This window comes from Hypomesus nipponensis, chromosome 26 (genome assembly GCF_054491055.1).
Source record: "Hypomesus nipponensis isolate SF chromosome 26, ASM5449105v1, whole genome shotgun sequence".
NCBI classification, from domain to species: Eukaryota; Metazoa; Chordata; class Actinopteri; order Osmeriformes; family Osmeridae; genus Hypomesus; species Hypomesus nipponensis.
The window spans coordinates 5,267,317-5,291,218 of NC_140386.1; the positions used below are offsets into that span (position 1 = coordinate 5,267,317).

A 23,902-nucleotide genomic window follows, 5' to 3' on the forward strand; every position below is an offset into this window, starting at 1 on the left:
GTGTGGGCGCGCTCCTCACCTGGGCGTTCTAGTGAAGTTATTATCTGCCATGTTGACACGTCCCCATATGGCAATACAGGTGTGCGATGTGAGACGGCAGCGCGCTCTCCTCCCTCCAGTCCACAGTGACATCAGTTATTTGTGTTTGTCCTGCTGCTTTTGGCAGGATGGAAGGGGCGTGGTCTCGTTCAGTTACCCCCCCCCCCCCCCTCCACACACACACAGACGCACACACTGATTTTACAAACATGCAGCTGAAGCCCAGGTGGATTCGGAGCAAGCTGTTTTTACCAGCAGCTCCCCTTTCCCAGCATGCCCACGCCCCCCCCCCCCCCCCCCACACCCCTAGTCAGCAGAGCTGTCAGACGAACGGCACTCATAATGAAGGGTAAAATATTTTATTCAGATTTATTAATTTGAAAATGAAGCATGCCCGTCGACAGAGGGACAGTTCTTCTCAATCTGTCATCGCGGAGCCAGTCGGCGTTGACACCGATATTCATTTGTCTTGTCGGCTCTGACAGTCAGATTTTCCCCAGTGCTCGGCGGAGAGGAATCGCCCTGGGATTTTTTGAGCCGGATAAAACACATTCCGACAAGGAACAGCCTCTTTATTAATGCAAATGAGGCCCGAAAAATGCCAGCAACAGCTACTTGGCTCCAGACTCCTGGATGTTTCCCTGTTATTTCCAGGGAGTACTTTTAATAAAAAGCAGGGCTGGAGAGTGACTGTGTGCAGGCGCTTCCAGGAGAAGCTGTCACTCTGCAGCTGTGCCGCATGGACGTCGAAACAACTTCTGGAGCCTTTCCCTCACTTCCAGGTGTCCTTTCCTGCAAGTGTGGTACCTTGGTTATAACAGCAAAGGAGGAACTGGCCATTTGCCCTTCTGGAACATACTATTTTAGGAATGTGATGAACAAACTGTTTTTTTTTCTCCCCCCTCATGCAATTTTCAGTTTTTCTTTTTATTAAACACTTCACACAAAGTTTTTTTTTTTCTTCCAGTAAGGGTTTTATCGTCCGTGTAATGCGCTGTAAAAGTCTGGCGTCAAAGTCGAGTCAAATTGTCATTTATTATATTGTCATGTATTATTGTCACGTCTCGTCCTGTCTGACAGTCTGCGTTTCAATCAAAGGGGCCACACGCAGAATGGCTGTGGATGAGTGGCGCAGGACCGCGCGATAGCAGCCGACTTGTTGTTTGATTTCGCCGAGAGTCCTTTGACATTTATCTCTCCCCACCTGCTCTGTGATGGGGATAACAAGTGACAGGCTCCCTCTCTCCCTCCTCGTCTCTCCGTCCATCCTCTCTGTCTCTCCACCCTCTCCCTCCGCCTCGCCCTCCACCCCCTGACCCTCCTCCCTCGTCCCCCGCTCTCCTCCCTCCCCCCCCCCAGTGTGGGGAGGCGAGCGGACCCCTCCCACCTCCCCCGCCCCCCTAACTCTGGCCACTCCCATCGCAATAACGTAAATGGAACTCCCGGTGGGCTCACGGCGTCGTTAAAAAACGGAAGGCTGTCAATCAGCCGGCCGTGTGACGGGAGACGGCGCGAGGGACGGGGCCGAGGGTGAAGATGTGCATCATGGGATTGCTCCCTTGCTACCGGTAGACGACGGGATGGCTTTTCCAATCCTTCAATTACCTAAATGGACGAGATGGTCAGGGAGCCACTACTGCCACTGCGGCTATCCCAGAACGCTCAGATGGGTTAATTGGTTATCTCCTCCAACAAGGTAGAGGCCGTACATCACTCAGAGACATGAGGCTTCGCTCAATCAGAAGCGCTCACTCAGTCAATAGAACACGCCGGAAGACAGAGTAAGCTGGACCTCGAAGCTGCCTCCAGCGCGTGCGGGAGTGGGTCGCGTTCAAGACCGATAGCTCGTCCGTGCCCATACTGGGCGTCCGGGGTTTGGATGAGGCCGGAATTGGGACCGGCACGGCGGCGGGTGTGACAGATGGGTCCGTCTCTCCTCCCGTGTCTCGGGCGGCCTCGCATGGGGAAAAGTCACCTTAATTGCAAAGGCTTGAATACTTGACCCCCCCCCCCCCCCCCCGGCGTCGGTTCATTAACCTGACCATTAAAGAAGCCCCCTGTCCTGCCAAAGCTAGTACCCAGTCCGCCCATCTGAAAACCACCTGGCCCCCCCCCCCCCCAACAGCACCTCCGCCACGGCGGCAAACGCTGCCGCCGCCGCCGTGCGCCACTTCATCAAGTGCCTTCATAATTTTAAAAGCCTTTTTTATGTTGTTGTTTTTTCCCTCTCATATAGCAAATGGAGCCATAATTTAATATTTTAATGCATGTTAATGTGTTGTTTAACCTTCTAGCAACAATCAGGCGTCTCTAAAAGGTTAACCTTGAACGCGAGCCAGAGCCCGGGCGACGGGCACAATAACGCGTCAATCTTTGAAAAACATCTCTGTCTAATGGATTGGTGGTTGATTGCTCGGCCCCCGTCTCGAGGTAGATGCCGTATATATCGGATAGGCATTAAAACGAGCATTTCTCCATTTTCTCCCCGCCAGTCCTCAGGGTCAACGGATCGCCGGGGCGACAAAATGCTGAGTCAACGGTTGTCTCCTAATTTATCTGGGGTTTGCCTAAAGCTCCATTTAAGACGGCGGCAGCCGAGACATGAAATACGGTCCATTTCCCGAGTTTGAAATTGTAATGTCGTCTAATAATTATTTCCATCTGCCTCACATTACGTTTCTTGCAATGGCACCAATTGGAACACTTAAATTGTTTCCTATTTCAAGTACCTGGTCGTGCAATGTTGACACGGTGGGACAGGAAGCTTCCTGTGCTGGCCAGGAAGTCTCGCCGTTTTAGATACGACAAACGGATTATCGTTCCCGCCGCCAGCTCTGTGACGAGGCGTGCACGGCGCGCCAAGTGTGGGTGAACGCGAGGCACCAGACAGCACGGAGGTGCTTTATCCCCCAGGTCTACCGGGGTGCACACAGAGCTCCGCTCGCCTCGTTCCCCCCAGCCGCTTGTCTGTTGCTCTCCGGAGCTGCGCAGCCCGGCGGCGGTGCCCCCCGCAAGGGGGTTACGTGCGCGCGCGCGCGAGAGAGACGCCTGTGATCCAGCGCCGTGACAAGCGAGTTGAGCAATGGGCCCTGTCTGGATCGGCGGGCGTGGGGGGGGGGGGGGGAGGGAGGGGGGCTCTGAAGCACAGTTCCCCTTTGTTCTGTGATGTATCGATCCATTCAGACCTCGCCCCCCTCCCCCCCCCCCCCCGATGGACTCCGCTCACTCCACCGTCTGCTCCCACCAGCTTGTGCTGCGTGTCTTCCCTCGCCCGTGTTCACCCCCCCCCCCCCCACCAACCCAAACCCCCCCCCCACCACCACCCCCCCCCCCCCACATGGTCACCCGCTAAGAGAGGCCGGGCGCGGCACGGAAGCGTCTTTTCCGGAGGCGAGTCGCCACCTGCGAGTTTGACCGCGAGACGCGTGGCTCCGTGGACACGATTGGCTGACCGCCTGACGGATGGCTCAGGCTCGGCCCCGCCCACTGGGGGGAAGGCGCAGCTGTGACACCACAGCAAGGAGCAGGAGGGAGATAGTCCTCAGTGGGTTCATCATTGCTCCATGGTTCTAGTGTCTAGAATCAAGGATGCCATCCGGAGCCATCTCGTTTACATACTGATCCCAAAAAATACTCAATACCAATAATGGCAGTCAGAGGGAGAGAGACAGTAAGCATCAGTGATATAGAAGTCCTGTCGGACAACAGTCAAACAACAACATATTCCCTCTCAAAGGAACCATGAATCAGTCGCACAAGTACGAATACGGGGTCGTTATTGCACTTATTCCATCCTGATTTCGCAGGCACGTCCTCACAACACAGGAAACCACTGTGATAGAAGCGGCAGCCAATGTCTTGAGCGCCGCTTGTGAAAGACGCCCTCGAAACATCCAGGATGGGGGGGGGGGGGGGGGAGGGGCGATTTCTTCCTTTTTTTATCCGCACAACACAACCCCGTCGTCACACGGTGTCGACTTGGGGCCTGCAGTAAGGAGCTCCCTGTCTCTGCTAGCTCTGGAGGACGGATGATCCACCTCCAACCACTGCCCTGTCAGCTCCAGTCACCCTCAGCCACTCTCAGGCTCAGAGCAGCAGGGTGAGAGGCCGTGAAGGTCTGCTTAACACACGCACACACCATACAGGGCACACACACACACCCTGTACAGGTCGCGCACACTCATACACACCGTGTGTACAGGGCACACACACACACACACACACACATGCACGTACTATACAGGGCACACACACACACCCTGTACAGGTCGCGCACACTCATACACACCGTGTGTACAGGGCACACACACACACACACACATGCACGTACTATACAGGACGCACACGTCCGCACCCTCTACAGTCCCACACGCGTCCACACCCCGTACAGGGTTGATCCTGGTGGGGAAGACTGCTTGCTGTCCTGTGCTGTTGCGTCGTGTGTGAGTGGTTTAAGTGATTACGCGGGAGCTTTTTCGTCGATGAGAAACGTGATATAGGGCTGGGCATGAATTCATGGCGCCGTTTGATGCGTCGGGCCCATCTTTTGCAGCTTGTCAATCAGGGCCTGTCAGAATTCATGCCTCGCGCCTTGTCAAAAAAGAGAATTGTGACCTCATGCATATCTATGCAATCATTGATATTGATAGGAGGGTTCAGCTTCCTTAAGGCTGTTGTTTGGATGGACTCGGTCAATCTTTCTTTGGTTTACTGGAATGTAGTCTCTACTCTTATAATACAGAATATATAACGTAAGGGACTGTACTGTACATGGGGGGAAAAAAGTGAATTTTGACGATGAAAGTAGCTAGGCTGTCCTCAATCCCACCGAGATATCCAGTGCAGTAATTTATAGACAAGCGGTTCTTCCACCTTGGTGTAATATTTGACAGGACTGATAGAAGTTTCTATTGTTACTTTTAATAACGCGGACAGTATCACAGAGAGAATATCACATTAGAGTGGATCATATTTGTCCACAGGGAATGAACAAGCACATGACTCTCAAACGGTACTGTTTGCACACTTTACATTGCCAATTTGATTGTGCGGCCACTCCTACTGTACAGGTGTGTAGGAGAATTCCAAAAACCTCAAATAGTTTTCTATCATGGTCACCTTGCTTCGAAGCTTGAAAACCCACCTACATGTTTTCCTTTTTCGAAATGCGCTGGCTGCTATCAGCGCTCGGCAGATGCTTGCGAGCTGCGCGAATGTCTGGTGTAACAGAGACCCCCTCAGGTATTCTCATTATTCTACCACTTAGCAGATGGCAGGGAAACTTAGCCACACTCACCACCCGTATACATCATACATATTCCACTCACAATTTACATAGGCTGTGTTTCACAGGCGCGCACGAGAGAGAGAGAGGGGGGGGGGGGTTGGAGGGGGGAGATGGGGGGTGGAGGGTGGGGGGGGGGGAAACGCACCTCACTCAAGAACAACAACAGCCTCACCTGGGACTCCAGGAGCCAGTGTGAGATGTCACTGTCAGTACACTTCAAACCTGTATGCAAAGCAGCTTTGGAACGCTATTCCGGAGATACATCTCAACTGCCTGTTTTCAACAGCCATCTGAAGCAGAAGAGACATCCAAAATATCGACTGAAACTCCTCAAGTAATGTCAGTGTAACGGTGGGCAACTGGTCTAATTTCGGTACCCGCGTTAAAGAGCCGTGTGGTATTGTGTGGGAACGCAGAGTCGGTTACCTCATGGCCAGTGTCCTGCATGTCGAAAGCTAGTTTTGATCATGCTTCATTTCCACTCTACAGCGCTTCCCCCCCCCCCCCCTGCCCACTGTAGCAGGAGCAGGAGTAGTGCGGAGGGCACTGGGCTAGCGCTGGAGCTGAAGGGCACATTTCAGCCTGGCCAAGCACTCTAGACGGCCCTTCCTGCTTGACTGCACATCATGGGTCACCGGCTTATATTAGGAGGGACCCAGCCAAGCCCAGCCATGCGAGACCCTCCGACATACCTGAAAAGATAAACAATGTGAGGCCGTCTAAACTCACGGGGGTAATAAACCAAAATAATTGTCACTTTGTGATCTTATGAATAGGATATTGTGTCATGAGGAATTTGTTGGCAGGAGGAGGGGTCAACTACAGCCGTCGATGTGTTGCATTCATCAGTTTGCGTGTGGATTTCGAAGCCGTTAATCTTTTAATAAGCACCTTATCTATCTAATAACTTTAATAAATGAAAGGGGGGGAGTCGATTTTTTTTTGGATTAGTGTTCTTCTCCTCGATGGGATGAATCTATTTCTTGGCAATAGCGAGGACAATTAAATGGAGTCTAGTAGAGAAAATGGAGGTCTTCCTCTGGTCAGAGGGGGAAACTTCGGCAGACCCCTCGTGTCAGCTACTATTATTTATTTGGAGTTCAGGCTCTATCCATCACGGAGTTGCCACTCCGAACTGTCTCGGTGCTTACGCTGGCCCCGTCTCTGATCTTACTGCTGCATCCCACCTTACAGTGCCATGATTGACGTTTCATGAGAGGCACCTCAAGGTGGGGCTAAATGGACTATATTCCCAATCATGTCGCGTAGGCGGAGTCTGGCTCTCATACTCTCGCTATGTGCTTGCCAGCCTCATACTGTACATAACAAAAGCAAGCCGATGGAATAAGTCGAAATAACCCATAAACCCACCTTCGTCACGGCACATTGTATTCTTTAGAAGGTCCTGCCTCTCTGGATCTCTGACTGCGCCATATGAAAGGAGAAGAGGTCTGAATTCAGCTGTAGTTGAGCTCTGCTTATCTTTCCACGCACTGCCTGCTCTGCTCAAGGCAGCATTTCAGATCAGATTTCACATTCAGCGTAGACCAGCTGGGAGAGAGCGAGAGGGCTTGTTTCTCTTCCTCTCCGATTCTGATCTTGGTTGCGAACTCAACAGCGCGAACGAGCGTAGGCTACAAAGAATCGGTTGTGCGCAATAGCTTCGCGTCGGAATTTTGTAAGGATTTTCGTAAATATTCGCAATTGACTCTTAGGTGAGGAAACACATTAGATCGGAAGAGATGGACGAGCAGCCACGGTTGATGCACTCTCATGCGGGTGTAGGTATGGCTGGGCACCCTGGCCTGTCACAACATATGCAGGAAGGCACTGGTGGAACCGACGGCGATGGACGAAAACAGGACATTGGAGACATTTTACAGCAAATAATGACCATCACAGACCAAAGTCTGGATGAAGCTCAAGCAAGGTAAGATGTTCGCCATAAGACTGTAGCCTTGTCAACAGTGACGGTGAGTGAATGTAAAACTGCATTCAACAACGAAAAGTCTCGCACGTCTTTGAGGTTACCATCACAAAATGATGGAATATTGATGGAACAGAATTACGCACAAGGACACATAATAAGCCCACTTCAGAACATGACTAACACATTTTCGGCAAATAAAATGACACTGTACCTACTACCACTACTACTTCTACCACTGCACTAATACTAGTTTTATGAAGTACTCGTATGACTATTTTTAAGGGATAGAAAGATAACAGGTCAACCATTTAGGATAGTATAGCATATGGGCTATAGAATGGCAATTTACTTTATGAAAGAAATATTGACAAAAATCCGAAGTACACAATTAAGTAATTAATTTGTAACATTCAAATAATTTGGGAAAGTGTAACACCGGGAATGCAATGTTCAATATCAATATGTTTCACATTGACACATTTAGACATCTCATAAAATCCCTGTTCTAACATCAACAGAATCAATAGTTGCTCAGGCGTAGGTATTGCAGCCTTCACTCGGCTCGTAGGCAGTGTTTACAACGTGGATGACCAGGAGGAGAGAAATCTGTCAAAATATCCCGAAACTCTGTTAATAGGCCAAAAATGAAACTTTTGTTATTTCCGCCGTACATTGATCAACGAGAAGATGCAATTTAGAAGACCATTTTAAAAATATTTTATTGGGCCTAATTATAGAAGGCATTGTCTTACAAATGTTTGGTTATTTAACTTTGTGCCAGCGACAACTAAACTATAATGACACATTTATAGATATATAATTTGGAGTTCATAATTTACCGATTAAGACTCAAATCACCTCTAGAATGGTCTTAACAAAAACTCAGTATTTTAACATATTAACTCACAAAGGCAGCGCATCGTTCACGGGCCCTTATTTGAATAATCTTATCCAAGGAGTAAAAACACGACGAGTAACTAAACAATCGCACAAGTGCTCTAATGGCTTTTGGAATACATTTATGTAATTTACTGACATTGTTAAATAATGAATTATCGTGACATGGACTATGTTTACAGCATAGCAGCCAGACAGCTGAAATAAAACCACAGCATATCTTGACCGGTTTTATTTGAGATCTCTGAAGTCACTATATTTTGTTGCAGGAAACACGCCTTGAATTGCCACAGAATGAAGCCAGCTCTCTTCAACGTTTTGTGTGAAATCAAAGAAAAAACAGGTAGGCCCGTTTCCTCACTTCCAATGACAACCGGTAACGACATAAAGGACAAGATACGATGATTTTGAGTTCCCAGTTTGTAGACGGGAAGCCATTGTTAAAGGAAGGGAAGTAGTGTAAGCAAGCCACATTGTTCATTTACACCGACATTCACATTGCAAAACCTGTTGCAGGTTGTTTTCAGAATCACGTCACCTTAAGAAACATACTGTACCAAGATTGTAATTTGCCATTGTCCAATTGACTGTACAGCACATTGATGTGAATGTGAGTAAGCCATGTAATAGTTTTGAGGGATGATGGAGAGTATTGAGGCAGATTACCATATCTGAATGGAACCTGTCTAATCTGGAGAATGTGTCGAATGTAATTCAGTTGTGACTTTTCATTTATGTTGTTAGAGGCCCTGTCACTAGAATAATTGCTGTAAGAGCAATTACATTGCGTGGAAGTCATATTTCTTAAACCCCTTTCCCCTTTTGACATTTTTTAAATAGGCAGACATAGCAGTCAGGGCCGTGCAGAATAATAGCCTGTGTGCATCTTCTCCCTTCCGCTCTTATCTAAGGCTAGTGTGGAATCGGACTCTGGCAGGTTTTTGTACTTGGAAAGATGTTGAGATGCCATCGCTGTGTGGTTTAATGTGGAAGGCTGAAGTTCCGGTGGGTTTCACAGCCATTAGTGCATGAAATATACAGACGAGAAAGTCGTTCCCCTTTTGTATCCTCGATAAAGTTTCAGTTGTGTTCCGAGACTGTGGAAGTGTCGTCTGTGGACAGCCTATCCTGTTTATTTTCTTGCTCGCGTGGAATTTTGCTCTGCCGTTCTGTTTTCATTGAAGTTCAACCCCCTGCTGTCAGGCCGCGAGCCCCCACGTAGTTCACCCTGAATCGGCCACTGTCTCAGGAAAGCAGGGGGCCTTTTGAGGCCTGCTGGGACGCTTTTCTTTTTGTGTTGTCTCTGTCGGTTTTTTGGAAGGGGGGTTGTGTGTGTGTGTGTGTGTTTGTAAGTTGTGTGTGTGTGTGTGTTGGGGGAGGGAGGGTTGGAGGAGGGATGACACTGTTATGCATAGTGTTTCACTCCCTGGCATTTCACAGAGTTCATCCAAAGTTCGGCTCCTCACAGAGTACAAAGTAAGTTGAACTTCTTCCTCGCTGTGCACCCTTTCCTTTTCGCTCTCCGTCGGTGACCTTCTATAGATCCCCTCGGCGACGGAATCGGGGATGTTGGTGTGGACAACACAAGTACATTCACGAGTACTTTTGATCGTTTTTTGGATCGTTTTTTTGTTTGAAAAAAAAGAGTCCCCACGACGTCAGCGTCTACATAATGTCCTAATTAGGATGCGGAGCTACTCAAAGGTTTACCGTTTACGGTCCGTTTTTAAACCCGCTTCATAGGGTTGCCTCGGTGTATAAAACGGGAGCATTTTCCCCCAACAGTTAGTGTGGACGAACACCTCTGACGAGTGATCTATAATGCCGCGCGTCTAGGCCAGCTGCCAAATAGTTAAAAGCCTTATGATGCATCCTGCTGTAAAATACTCTTTAAAACCCCCACTCAGGGAAGCCATGTAAAGTTCAGTCCGGAAAAGTCTGCCGGGTTTTTCTATGTAAATAAAGAGAAAGGGAGCACACGGCGCAGGCCTCTGGCCTGCCTTCGGAATGTGAGCCTCTCTCAGAGAGCTTGGACGCTACGCGTGTGTGAGGCTAATTCAGTCCTGATTTTCTCCCCCCTCCACACTTATTTTGTGGTGTGGTGTCGTCATATAAACTGTTGGATTTTGAGTATTGGATTATTTATTTGGTGTGTTTCATTTCGACGGAGTTCGAGGGCCTATTGAATAGTTGACACGCTATAAGAGAGACATCGTTAGTGGGTCATTTTTCCAGCCACGCAAAGGCCGTCGCGCGTGGATTAAAACACATAGGAAATACATTTCGAAAATACAAAGCAGCTTTGAAATTCAAAGGTGAGACTGAACATTTGACCTTTCTGCGAATGCTCCGACTGTCGCGGGCAGTGCACTCTATTTCCCTGTTTCCCTTTTCCTCGTCCCTGCCCAGTTGGGGACGTCCGTGACAGTCTCCAGAGCACAGGACCGCACCTGTAGGACAGAGTTCCAGTGCTGAATAGGCCTGAACTCCTGACCTGCTCGCTGAATCTCAACCGGGGCCGCTGTGAAAAGTGGCCAACAGAAATATTGTCCAGCATAAACAAGCACAATGGTGTGTTTACACCCGAGAGGAAGGGAGAAGGAAGGAACACTCAATTTAAACCCGGCCACCTTTCCTTTCTTTACACGTTGGCTTTTTTTTTGTGGGGGGGGGGGGGGGGGGGGGGGTTCTTTCTTGACTGTTTGGTTTCTTTTCAGGCATATTCTGGTTGTCTTTTTACTGAAAGGAATTTCTGTCTGACTCTGTAGGAAATGTCTTTACATATATAGTACTGCTTAACTTCACTTCACCTTATGGACTATTCTATTCAACTTTGCTTGCAAAGTCTGGAACTGTAGTGTGTGTATGAGTGGAAGTACACCAGCAACAGTTGTGTTATAAGAGGGCCTGGCATGGGGGACTTTCCAAAAATACATCCAAACAAATTGACTCCAATGCTATTAGGCAATGAAACCTTAACCATGTGCTGCTGTGTTACATATATAACTGTATATCCTCATATACAGTAATGAGACACATCGTATAAATGTGACACAGCTCAATCCAAACTTGAATACAGTGTTTTTATACCCAAGGACTTAAAAGGTTGCTAAGGAACATTCGTTCCTAAAGAATGCAAATTGGAATCACGCGTTCGTATTTCAATGCATTCCGTGCTCTATTATTTGCCTCCCTTGTCTTCCCAGGTTGTGCCCAGTGAGTTATGTCTTCTGACAACATCTGGTTTTTCAGTTGATGAAAAGGGCCTCTTCAGATAAGCAAGTGCTTGACAAAATTGTCTCGAAAATGATCGGACGTGACCTCCGCAAACACCTCGCCAATATCATAAATTTCCCACCAGCGTCAAACAAACCACGCTCCCTGATTGAGAGCCCCTGTATGTATGCGCTGGTCCTTCTCCTTGTTCATTTTTTTCCTTTCTCCCTCAACCTCAACAAAAGGCCAGTTTTCTCGTGGCCCGTGTTTGAACAGTGTAAGGTTTCGCGCCTGGGGTATCCTCCATTTATAAAAATGACTAGCGGAGTGATGTAATGTTGTTTTTTGGAAGGTGAAAATTGAGTGTTTTACAGACGGCAGAGGGGTAACATTCGAGGGGAGGGGGGGGGGGGGAGGGGGAGGGGGGGGGGGGTGAAATGAACCAGAGATCTGATTACCGGGGGTGGGGTGTACAGTACAGTTGTCAGTACATCTGCATGCCTGGTATCTGCCTATTCTTACCCCTGGAGTCCAGTGCTCACTCTGTAGCATGTCGTAATGTAAACAATTTACAACAACCGTCATGACGACTGGAAAGAAATACTTATTTGTGCTTCAGACTCCGACTTCAGCTATGACGGTTATGCACACCAATTTCAGTTTAAGGCTGAGCTTTAGTCATACACGACAGTGTGTGTTGGTTCAACGTTGCCATTTTCGGGACTGTGTCACACTGGAAAACCCCGGCGTAAACACATAGCATGTACTTTCTTTTGAAAGTGGCCTTCGAAGCTTGGTGTTCATTCCAGCCAGCCTATTTCCTCAAACAAATGCCTCGGGTCTGTCTTTGTTCAGCCTTAATGTAAACGCAGACGAGCAGCCTGAAACCGTTAATCCCGCGTTTGTACCAGTACAGGAGATGTGTGCACGTCTTTTCTCATCCTGTGCGACAGGGCTGCGCTTCCCCGTCTCGCGGCCTTCCCGGCGGGCGCAGCGTCGATGCTAATACGTGCAGCTTTTTGTCTCCCGCCTTATCCCCCGGCTCCTCTATGCTGATGCAGCAGCATTCAGAGGAGAGGTAGCGGAGCTAGCCTCTCGCAGCTGTTTTCACTATCTCGCTGCCTAATCACCCCCAGCAGCCCAGCCCGGGAAGCCTAATTCCGCTCGTACTACAGTGGAATCAGAGGCGGAGGCGACACGGGGAAAGAACGGGCCTTTTTTTTGGGGGGGGGGGGTGGACCATCGTCTCGGTGTCTTCCGCGGTGGTGGTGTTGGACTCAAGGGTGCGGAATGGCAAGGTGAAGAGGTTGGGTTAATGGGCGGCACCAGCGCCAGTGACACTTTGTCAGCGTGCTCACCACCCAGAGCACAACGTGGTGACTTTGTAAATCATGCAGTTTGTCAGTGGCCTAATTGATACATGTTAATCATATTAAGGAGCTTAATTATAGGAATGTTACTGCTGTGCGATTCGGTAATTAACAACGACATCACATTTGCGGGGAAATTGATCCAGTTATTCCAGGATGACTTTGTCTTCCCTTAATACTTCCATATTGTGCCAGCCATGACTGAGATTTGGCCAGATTTGAGGATATACAGATGTGGTTTAGATGTGGAATAGCAAACCGAAGATCAAGACAATGCTATTCATGAAATTCTCATTTAAATTCCACGAACCCAGACTGCCATACAGAAAGCAGGGGAATGGATGGCAGGGTGGTGAAGCACAGTCCAGAACTCTCCACAGTCTGAATGGGAACTGACTGCAGAGCTCACTGCTTTAGAAATGGATACGGCTGCTTAAATGTCACTGTTCTGGCTCTCCGACTCCTTTTTACCGGATTTATTTGTGATGTCAATCCCCGTAGGTTTGGTTTGACTCTCTCTGCTCGCCTCCTTAATATGTTACGAATTTAATAAAGTCCACAAATTTGTTATGTACATTAAATTGAACATGCAATGGCACTTTCAAAATGCGGTTGCCATACCAACCCCCCCAGGAGTTCATTTTCCTTAATGCAGGGCTCGGAATCTCATTTCCTCTTCTCCCCTCCCCCCTCCCTCTCTCCCCCCCCGCAGCTCAATGTAGGCACCACCTCCAAGCCTTCCACTGTACGCCCGTGAGAGCCGGGGCGTTCCAACGCCGTGGCTTCAGAGAGAGGCAAAGAGGGAGGGCGAGAGAGGGAGAGAGGGAGTGGCCTCTCTCTCTCTCTCTCTCCACGTCGTGGAAATGACACAAATTAATATACACTACTTAAACCAGACCAAGATTAATGGTTGCCTTTCGCTCCGGCTTAGTCCCACTGTCAGTTGCCTGGTGCTCGTCGGACAAAATCAACACTAATCAACATTTATTCTACTTTTGCCCTGGGCCCTCAGGAGTCTGGCGGAGGAGGGGGGTGGGGGGGGGGGGGTTGGACTGCGTTGCACCCATCGCCCGCCCTCCCTCCTTCCTTCCCGCCCAGCCTCACCACCACCCTCCCACCCCCCTCCCCTCCCCCGTCTGTCTCGCTACGCTTTTCACCTCTCATCCAGCTCCTCCATACATCACCCTCCTCCCGCCGCGCCGCTCCTCGCCGGAGAGCGCCCGCCCCCCTCCCATCAGGCCACGTTAGAGTCATGATGGATTTTCTCTTTTCATTTGCATCTGATATTTAACACTGTAAAGCAGTGGATCTGTCACTTTACAGTACACCAGTGTGTGTACGCGCGTGTGTGTGTGCGCACACCGGGTTGTGTGTGTGTGTGTATTTTTATCTTTTGGAGTGGTCAAAGATGTTATCTGTCCTCACTCTCTTGTTCCATTATCAGAGACAAGTTGTGTGTTATTGTGTTGTGTGTGCATAACGGTATGTGCATATTTAAGTGGATTTTCCTGAAAACAACATGATATATTCCCATTACTGAGAAACTGAGAACCTCTCTCTCTCTCTCTCTCTCTCTCTCTCTCTCTCTCTCTCTCTCTCTCTCTCTCTCTGTGTGTCTCTCTCTCTCTAACACACACACACACATTCACACACATGTAACAGCCCCAGCTTGATTTGAAGGTCTCCAAATATATCCCAAGAGCTCTCTCTCTCTCTCTCTCTCTCTCTCTCTCTCTCTCTCTCTCTCTCTCTCTCTCTCTCTCTCTCTCTCTCTCTCTCTCTCTCTCTCTCTCTCTCTCTCTCTCTCTCTCTCTCTCTCTCTCTCTCTCTCTCTCTCTCTCTCTCTCTCTCTCTCTCTCTCTCTCTCTCTCTCTCTCTCTCTCTCTCTCTCTCTCTCTCTCTCTCTCTCTCTCTCTCTCTCTCCGTAACTAGCCTCTCTTCCACCGGGAGTTCATGTTCAGGATGTACAGAGTGTTCAGCTTTCCATCGATGACGGCTCGCAGCTGATAAACATACTGTGGTGCCCTTCTCCTTCTCAGTCTCTCTTTCTCCCTCTCCGTGTGTCTCTCTCTTCCTCTGTGTCTCTTTTTCTCCTCTCTCTCTCTCTCTCTCTCTCTTACTCTCTCATCCTCCCAAAAGGGTTTGCATTTCCTTCAGTGTGGGGGGGGGGGGGGGAATAAAACAAGGCAATCACAATGGCATATCTGTGTCCCTTTCTGGGAAACACAATATGATATCAATTCCTGTGAAGTTATCAGATTATGATTCTACTGTTCCTCCGAGTGCTGCCCTCGATTGTTTTGTGTTTCACATGCTAGGCCGAGGAGCTGTCTGCATTTGAATGAGAGGGAGTTGTTGTAAAACAGCAATATTGTCAACTGATTGGTAAATGATGCTAGATCACTAGTTCCCAGTTATCGCTAACACAGATTGTAGTCAGTGAGTTATCCATCTCCCTAGAAACAAGGATAACTGAGGAGTGAGCCTCCCTGCAGGACAATAGCTTAAATATCACGGTGAAGCTACCCGTCTATGCAAATAGCTGATAATTAGCCAAGCTAATGTATGGAGGTAATCAGCTGCTGTTCCTCATTACTGCTCCTTGTCTCCCTACTGGGTCATTCTGACAAACTGCTCCAAGGGACAGTTATTAAGACAAATGTGTGGAATAGTCCTTTATTGGGAATTTTCACTATGTCTAAGGAACAAAAGAAATTTGCACTGGATTCATTCAGTTCAGTTTCGCCCGCTAGGCCTCCCCACACATATCACTTTACACATTCAGTATCCCCAACCCAGCATATCACAAGGACAAGACATTACCCATAGCCTGTAGTAAGGGATTGTACGTCCCAAGGCTGTACATATCTCCCCCCCCCCCCCCCTATATTCAAATCTGGTCAAAATGTCCCCCCCAATATATTGATATACAAATACAAATGTGCTACGCTACGACAGGCAACCACGCTCGCTGTCCCCTCCCCGATGTTGACTCCATGGCTACGGCCCTGTCCCTGGGCCAGTTGGGCTAATCAACTGGCACCACCAGAGTGGCGCCAAGTGCTGCGTCAACTTTATGTCCCAGGTGCCAATCCGCACCGACCTAAAATAACCCAGCCTGCTACAATAAATGGCGAGGGAAACTGTTTAGAGGGAGCATGTTGGGCCCTGCAGGCCCCCCCCCCCCCCCCCCCGAAAGGAAACAAATGTTCCGGAGCCGAACTGAGCGCTGGTTTTGGATGGCTTCCCAGCGCAAACCCCAGCGACATGGCGGGGGAAGTGGGTGTGCGGAGCGGGCGGGGGGGACGAGATGTGCTGTAACATCAGCAGGGGTCAGGGGAGGTTGGCACTGGAGGCACACCAACCTTGCGCCCTGAGAGTGCATTCAAACGTTTGCCAAAGCATTCGCGTTCACATTTTCACGTGCTCCGAGGGCAGAGTTCATATTGTTATTTAAAGCGTCGTCTCGTTTTATCCGACATGTAAAACACACACGTTACACCTGTAGATTCTACAGCTTTTTCATTTATCCATATTGTTTTTTGCGAACACCACTTTGGACTAAAGAGAAGTGATTGATCAAACCAACGAGCACGAAAGCAGTTTCCTGGAACGTGGAATCTTTCTAAGCTCGGTGAAAGCTCTGCCTGGTGCAAAAAACAAGCTGTTGTCTGATTGCATTTTCTCCTGGCTTGTGATTTCATTCCACCGTGGACCTGTTTGATACTGCTGACAGCTCTTTGTGATCCACACAGGGCCCTTTTCCAGAAATAGTTGCTTACTGCCTCGACCATAGTCAGTCCCGCCTTTTCTATAAATGGCTGTCATCTTCCTGCCGTGCCTGCCTCGCTGCGACGCCAGTGCCCCGGTCTTTTGGGGTGAGGGGGCGGCGGGTGGGGAGTGAGGGGTGAGTGGGTGGGGGGGGGGGGGGGGAGTGGGGGGGTCTCGTAAACAAACGTACGGACGATTGATGACCGAAGTCGCATTCCAACTCGCGGGTGAACAAGAAGAGCTTGCGACGCTGTGACGGGTCACACGCAGGGAGACGCCTGGCTGGACCATCTCCAAACTGCTGCCATCTCCCCCCCCCCCCTCCTACCCCCGCCTCCCCCCGCCCCCCCTCCCCCGGGGCCGTGTGGCCTTGGGTGCGGGGTTCCTGTTAGATCTTGGTCTCGCTCCCGCGCCCCCTTCGTTCCAGAGCTGTGGCTGGCGTGGCATTTTTATGTCTGGCGGCATGAACTAAAGGTGAGAGTCATTGGGTTTGAGATGGAGCCTGAGCTACACGCCACCCGGTGACGGAAGGAGGGCTAATCACACAGACAAAGGAAATGACTCTCCCTCCCTAGAGAGAGAGAGAGAGAGAGAGAGAGAGAGAGAGAGAGAGAGAGAGAGAGAGAGAGAGAGAGAGAGAGAGAGAGAGAGAGAGAGAGAGAGAGAAAGGGAGAGAGGGAGAGAGGGAGGAAGAGAGAGGGAGAGAGAGAGACTGAAAAGGAGGAGGGCACCACAGTATGTCTATCAGCTGTGAGCCGTCATCGATGCAAAGCTGAACACTCTGTACATCCTGATTATGAACTCCCGGTGGCAGAGAGGCTGCTGATGAAGCGCCGTGTCATCCTCAAGCTCAGGCTTTTCCAAGACGCACGTCACACAATGGTACATTTACAGTTTGTCTGAAATCTAAGATGTTTGGTTTTTTTTTACAGGAGAATAATTGTATCTGTCCACATAGTGCTAATGCCATTTTTCAAGTGAGACAAGGTAATAGTGGACTATATTATCATTGGTAGCTCCTTTCACATTTCTACTGCTGTTTCCAATTTCCGATCCAAAGAGATTGGGTTGATAACTTAATATTCTGACAACACATGAGATAAAGAGACGTTAGGAGTTTGGGGGATAGCATAACCTTGATAAAATGCTCATCTCAATGACATTGATTTCCAACATCCATCTTCATCTGATATGAAGTATGCAAATAACACCATCGTCTGGGACTAACAGTACAGTGCTGTTAAATGGGCCATTTCAAATGTTCTGTGTACCATGCTGATTTCTAAATTTACCACCATCCAATTCAGTACATGTTCAAGTGATTTCCTCTGCCAGCTCTCACTCTCTTTCCTTCTTTATCTTCCTCTCCATCTCTCTCTCTCTCTCTCTCTCTCTCTCTCTCTCTCTCTCTCTCTCTCCCCCCCCCCTCTACCCCTGTCTTTTCCCTCCCTACCCCCCGTCACTCTCTCGCTCTCTCGCTCTCTCTCCTTTTTGCTCTTCCCTCTACCTCCCCATCCTCGCGGTACAAATTAGAGATACTGCACTGTGTCAGAACGGGTGCTCATAAAATATTAACAGCTTGTAGAGAAATTTTACATCGGCACATTCCTCTTCATTTTTAACTATGTCAGCACATGCTGGGGAGCGGTTATTTGTGTGCCTTTCGTCTGTTTGGATTCTGGCTGTTACGAGGCCATTGTCTCTCACTATCATATATTATTTCCTGGCGCTTTTTTATATGACTTCCTTTCTCAACATGGGTTGGAATCCCGCCCCATATATACTGGAGGTTGCGTTGGATGTCTTGAAAGGGTGATAGCCACCCTCGTGCTTCTAAGCTGATGGACTAGTGCCCACTTTGTCCATATCTCTTCATTCAAGCATAGTAAATATCCCTGTTGTGGTGCTCACAACATCCAGCCACTATTGACAATGACAAGGGTAAGGCTACGCGCGCCCATCATATGTCACTTCTGTTTACCCGAAGCCGTCGGATAAATATGGTTTCGAATCATAGCCTATTCTAGGCCGTTTGAGATAGCAGATAGGCGTTTATCGCGGGGCGTTCATCACCTCAGTTTATCCTTAGATGGTCGAGTCGTTGTGTCCGGAACGGCACGCCTTGTATCGAACAGATGGGATTTGACATCATTTCAGTCATAACCTTTAATGACCACGCTAAACAAGTATACGAGCCCAATTAAAAGTGGAGCACGAGAGCGATGGGCAAATACCACAGTGACTTAGCCTCACAAAATGACGCGGTGGTCGTCTGGAGGATTGTTTTGGGGGGTGCGCCGGTGGAGTCGAGACTCCGTCGAGGCTGAGTCGAGGCGTCGCACTCCATAGATTTCTCTGCCCGCGTTAAGATGATTGATTTAGCGCCTCGACGGCTCATGACGGGTCTCCGAGCACGTTTGCGCCGGTGGGCGGGGACGGTCTCTTCGTCTGCCTCCCCTGTCGAAGGCCCCCACCCCCCCACCCTCCACCCTCCACCCTCCTCCCCCACAAAGATGGAGCTGTCAATCACGGGCGGGGGCCTTCCCCAATTCTGGGGAGCGGAGCTGTTCTTTGATGGGGTCGGGATGGAACAATGGCTTATGAATGACTTCTGTTGCTAGTGCATTTCTCTGGCGGCTGTCGCCCCGTTGTGCCAGTCATCCAGTAGGTTCATCATGTGAGGGATGTGAAAGGGGAATTATATGCATGGTTTAGCTGGCGCTCTCACATCCAATATTTAAAATCGTGTCCAATTCTCCATTTGGACAAAGGTAATATTCTATAGTGGAAAACTGTCACTCATAGCAAGTCATTCAGAGGATCTTTGTGGCTTCCGCCATACAATTTCAATGTAAAGTGTTCTCTCAGACCCACTTGTTCATCTATGCAAAACAAAACAAATCAAATTACACGCTGTGATGATACTGCGGCCCCACCAAAAAATACTGTGTCTGTGATTACTGTGTTGCTGTAAAGGAAGAAGGGGGGGGACAAAAAGAGTCAACGCAATAAATGGAGGAAAAATGAGGTAACGAGCTGTATCCTCCTATCTTATCATGTGCGGACGGGCCCTTCCTCTCCTTGCTAATGATGATGGCGTGGCACAGGTAGCTGTCAGCAAAAGTTATGATTAATTCAAAGGAAAACGAGGCCAATTTGTCACATCCCTCAGACTGTGGTCGGAGAGCGACGCTGAGCGGCCTCGCAACTCCCGCGGGCCGCACCCGTGACGTCGCCGCCAAACCCGCGGACACTTCCGGAGCAGACACTCCGCGTGGCGTTTGGGATGCCCCGAGACGAGTCGAGGCAGTGTAGCGACAAGGCTGTGGCCTCGGAGAGCACATTGGTGAACGGCAGCTCTCATATATAGCCGCCTTAACACCGACCTGGCAGCAATTAGGAGGCGACCGCCAGGTCACACAGTGGTGGCCCGCGTACAATATCAATATTTGGAAGGGATGTCAAAATGGAGACCTCCGACTTGAGGAGGATGGAGGGCTGGCGGTAGGGCCGGTGGCCGGAGGGCGGGAATAATAGACCCAGTGCTGGTGGACAGCCAGGCGAATGACAACAGGGGGGAAGAAAAGCAGTCGGGAAGGGAACGGAAAGGGGAACGCCGGGACCGTTATCTCTCTTCCGCATGCCGTGGGTAGGTTTACTCGCCAAGATCTATGGGATCCGTTCCGGTCGCAGACTCGGCGCTCTGCCGGTCCAGGTTAAGTATGGAGGCCCCCCCCCCCCCCCACCACCACCGTGTCTCTCCTGGGCAACGGGCCCAGCCGAGCTCAACGCCCGGAATGGGGCCCCCGGACCATGTCACCAGCCCTGTCACATCTGTCTCAGGGCAGGGCCCGACAGCCAGCCCGGGCTAGCCCCCCCTTCCCCCGCCTCACAAACAGGGAGGGGGAGGGCTCTCGTCCCGGGAGAGACAGGTGTCAGCACCCTTCCCCCTCCCCCCGACCCCGGCCCTTCCCCCGCTGTCGTCCGGGCAGATGCCTGCCCGCGACGGCGACTCGCGTTTGAGGATGAGCGCCTGGGAAAAGCAGGGTCATCGCCGTCGACCGTTGGCGGACGCCATATCGGGAGGGTCGAGGGTCCGTCATGGCGTGGGGACGTCTCGTGTCAGATCCGGAAGCGTCGACCAGGGGGAGGAGGGGATCTTCTGGTCCAGAGGCATTACAGGCTGGGATGACTGACTGGCTGAAGAGCTGACGGACTGGTCGGCTGTCTTTGCAGATGGTTTCACGTCTGAAGGAATGACGTTTGAAGGGTCGCGCTCTCAGGAAAAGGCTGAACGGAGGGTGTTCCAAGACGTAAGTGGTTGCATAGATATACCCTCGTGAACCTTTTCTTTCGCGTTTTTTTGAAGGCCTGTCTGGTGGACATTGTGTTCCGTCCTACCTGTGACAGTAACCCCAGTCACGGGGTAAAGACTGGTTTGTGAGAATTGCCACTTAAGGCTCTGAAACCGTTTTTGGGTGCACGAATGTGGATTTTTTGGAAACTTATCCATGCCCCGTCCTGTTTCCACGGAGGGAAATGCACTTCTAACGGTCCGTCATCATTTTCCAGAGCAATTTCTGTCCACATTCACCTGCTGTTCCAACTGCCAGAGCATGACACTTTTATTTAAAGGAGGTGACATGAAATACAAAGCGCCATAATGACTAATGTCCCCCCCCCCCCCCCCCATACACAGACTCTCTCAGTCTCTCTCTTCCCAAGCAGACATTATTTTAGTAGTCATTTGGATTGATCCGTGGTGCAGGCCAGACAAAGATCGCCTGGATATTTGAAGCCTTTCACCGTGCAGCCACATTAAGATTGCAGTTTGAATGGCGTATCGGCGGCATTCATTATTGAATCTGCAACCGTGTATCAACATGCTGCCGGAGAGCAGAGACAAGGCGGTTTTATCACGGTACGAGCGAAGAAGGAAGACTGGAGGTGGATCAATGACACACACACACACACACACTCAGACTCGTACACACACACCCCATTCATTCGAACTTTAGTACCAGTGGGGCCCCCCCCCCCAAAAAACGGATAAATATATATATATATCGTCTATTATTCCATACTGTTTGGGTCTGTGGGCCGTCTGTTGTGATCTTTGGGGCTGAAGGTCTTCGGCCCAAACGACTCTGTCCTCTTTGCTGAGCCTGTCAGAGCTGACAGTCCTCATGTTTATTTCATCCCGCGTCTGGCCCTGTCTCGTTTCCCTATCCTCCGATGTCATTAACGCTCGGAGCCAGGACCCTGCAGAGGCGCGCCTAATGAATTCCACTGCGGTTCTACACTCCCCACCTCGTTACCCCAGCTCGAGGTGTCAAATTAAAACAGCCTGGGAAGAGAAAAAAGAGAGGGAGGGGGGCGGGGGAGGGGGGGGGGGATGCCGGGAGTGTGTGCGCGTGCGTGCGCGCGGGGGTCCGCGGTCGCGTCGGTACGCGGAGGGTCCGCTTGCGGACGCGGTCGTACGCACGCTTTCGACATTGTTTAGGGGATCGCCGGCGTCTGGGGGGGGGGGGGGGGGGGGGGAGGGAATGGAGGACGTTCTCCCAGGGCTGTTTGGCCGGGCGAGAGGGCGAGAGTGCAGGAGGGAGGGTCCGTAGTGCTGTCAGTGGCCCCCCGAGGGACCCACCCAACGAGATGGATTCCCATTGGCTGTGCTTGGAGACGAGAACACACCTACCGAGAGTCGAAAGCTGTGGCAAAGTGAACACGCTAAACGTCGACAGCCGGTTTGGATGCGAGAGACGGTCGCGCCATCCCCGAGCGCGCCAAACCCCGTCTTTCAAGTTTCACTTCAAATTGCTCATCGTGTGCTTTAGAGTCAACGGGTCGATGATGAAAAGTATCAAGTTGCACCCAACAGTTGCTCCTCTCTGATAGTTATGCAAATGAAATCATCAGCAATGAGTCTGCCCGGGTAATTGCTAATTGTGCTTATTTAGTTGTCATTGTGATAAGCGTAACCAGAGTCGACGTGTTATTGAGCTGTGAGCACAGAGACTCGAGGAAACGGGCTTTTTCTCTTAAGAGAAAACAAAAGAATAACTGCAACGCTTCCCCGGGGTAAGTGCTTATTACAATAGAGTCTGGGAAAGGCAAGCTATTGTTGCAATATAGGTTGGAGAATGGCTATCATATTTGTGATCGTCAGTGAGACGAGCATTGTTGCTAGGCTATAGCAATCTGTGTTTTCTTGTTGTGGCTAAATGAGGCTAGCGCTGTGATGTCTGCGGTACATTTCCCTGTGGAGTAACCCTTAGAAATGGCGGCGTAGATGCTGGGGTGTCTGAAGACGAGGACTCTGTGTGTGTGTGTGTGTGTGTGTGTGTCTCTTTTTCATTCTCTCTCAAACCTTTCTCTCTCCCGCTCTCTCTCACCCTCCCTCTCTCTCTTTCTGTGACAGCACCGGCAGATGGAAAATGGTGTCAATCAATTCATCAGTGCAGCTCGACTCTGCCGGGAGGAGGGCTGGGGGCGTGTTAATGAAAGCCCAGAGGAGGGGGAGGAGAGCAGAGGATGATGTCTCACTGCTGTTTGGGAGGGGGGGGGGGGGGGGCGCGCGCGGGGGGGGGGGTTGCACCTCCGAACCTCGTAAGAAATCCTGGGTCAGCCACGCCAACACCGTCCCCGCGGTGGGTGGCTCGACCATGGGCCTGGTGCACGCGAGGGTGGGCGTGGGGGGATCCTGTGTCCGTCTGCGGCGGGTCCTAAAGAGAGCCAGTTTTGGGGGTGTCATCGGTCGTTTTCCGTCCCCTGTCCTGAGGCAGACCTTCGACACCACCTCCAAGGATCACCTTGGCAGTCCCGACCCACGGCTTGTTAGGCTGGGAGAATGTTTGGCGTTAATTACCGATATGGAAATATCCTTGAATGGGCCTGCATTTTCACATCAAGAGAGATTTGCGGAATCGGCGGCGTAATATATTTTAATTAAGGATTAATTAAAAAATAATGGGGATTTCATTTCGCCTGGCAGACTGGGTTGGGATGGGATGCTGGCGTCTGCGCTCTTCAATGGAACATCGCTCCGTGCTGTCTTCCCCAGGAGATAGAAGGGGAGCTTTTCAAGGTCTGCAAAACAAAAAACCAACCCCCCCCCCCCGCCCCCCCCAAAGAAAACGTTGCCCCCTCTCCTCAGTCGTAAGAAACAGATACATTGGGAGAGAAGGAGTGGCTCTGCTTTGGCTTGATTACATTTCTGACGCCCCCCCCCCCCATCCTCCCTCTCCTCTTCCTCCTTCCTCCTCACTGCAACCCCCTTTTTTCTCCTCCCTCGCTTTCTCTCCCTCTCCCCCCCCTCCCTCCCCCTCTCCCCCCTCTCCCTCTCTCTCTCCCCCTCCCTCCCTCACCCCCCCCCCCGCCCCCCCCCCCCCCTCC

General features: G+C 50.4%; 1 protein-coding gene across 6 annotated transcripts in view; it reads left to right on the plus strand.

The window, feature by feature from the left end:
- Window positions 1–6,592: 6,592 nt before the first annotated feature.
- pbx1b (pre-B-cell leukemia homeobox 1b) overlaps window positions 6,593–23,902 on the plus strand; it is a 48,076-nt gene continuing 30,766 nt past the window's right edge. For all 6 annotated transcript variants that reach the window (XM_084692629.1, XM_084692630.1, XM_084692631.1 and 3 more), the window contains exons 1-2: window positions 6,593–7,256; window positions 8,423–8,496. In XM_084692629.1, the coding sequence (XP_084548755.1) occupies window positions 7,069–7,256; window positions 8,423–8,496 (262 nt within the window). In that variant the 5' untranslated portion in view covers window positions 6,593–7,068. The remainder of the gene's footprint in view (window positions 7,257–8,422; window positions 8,497–23,902) is intronic.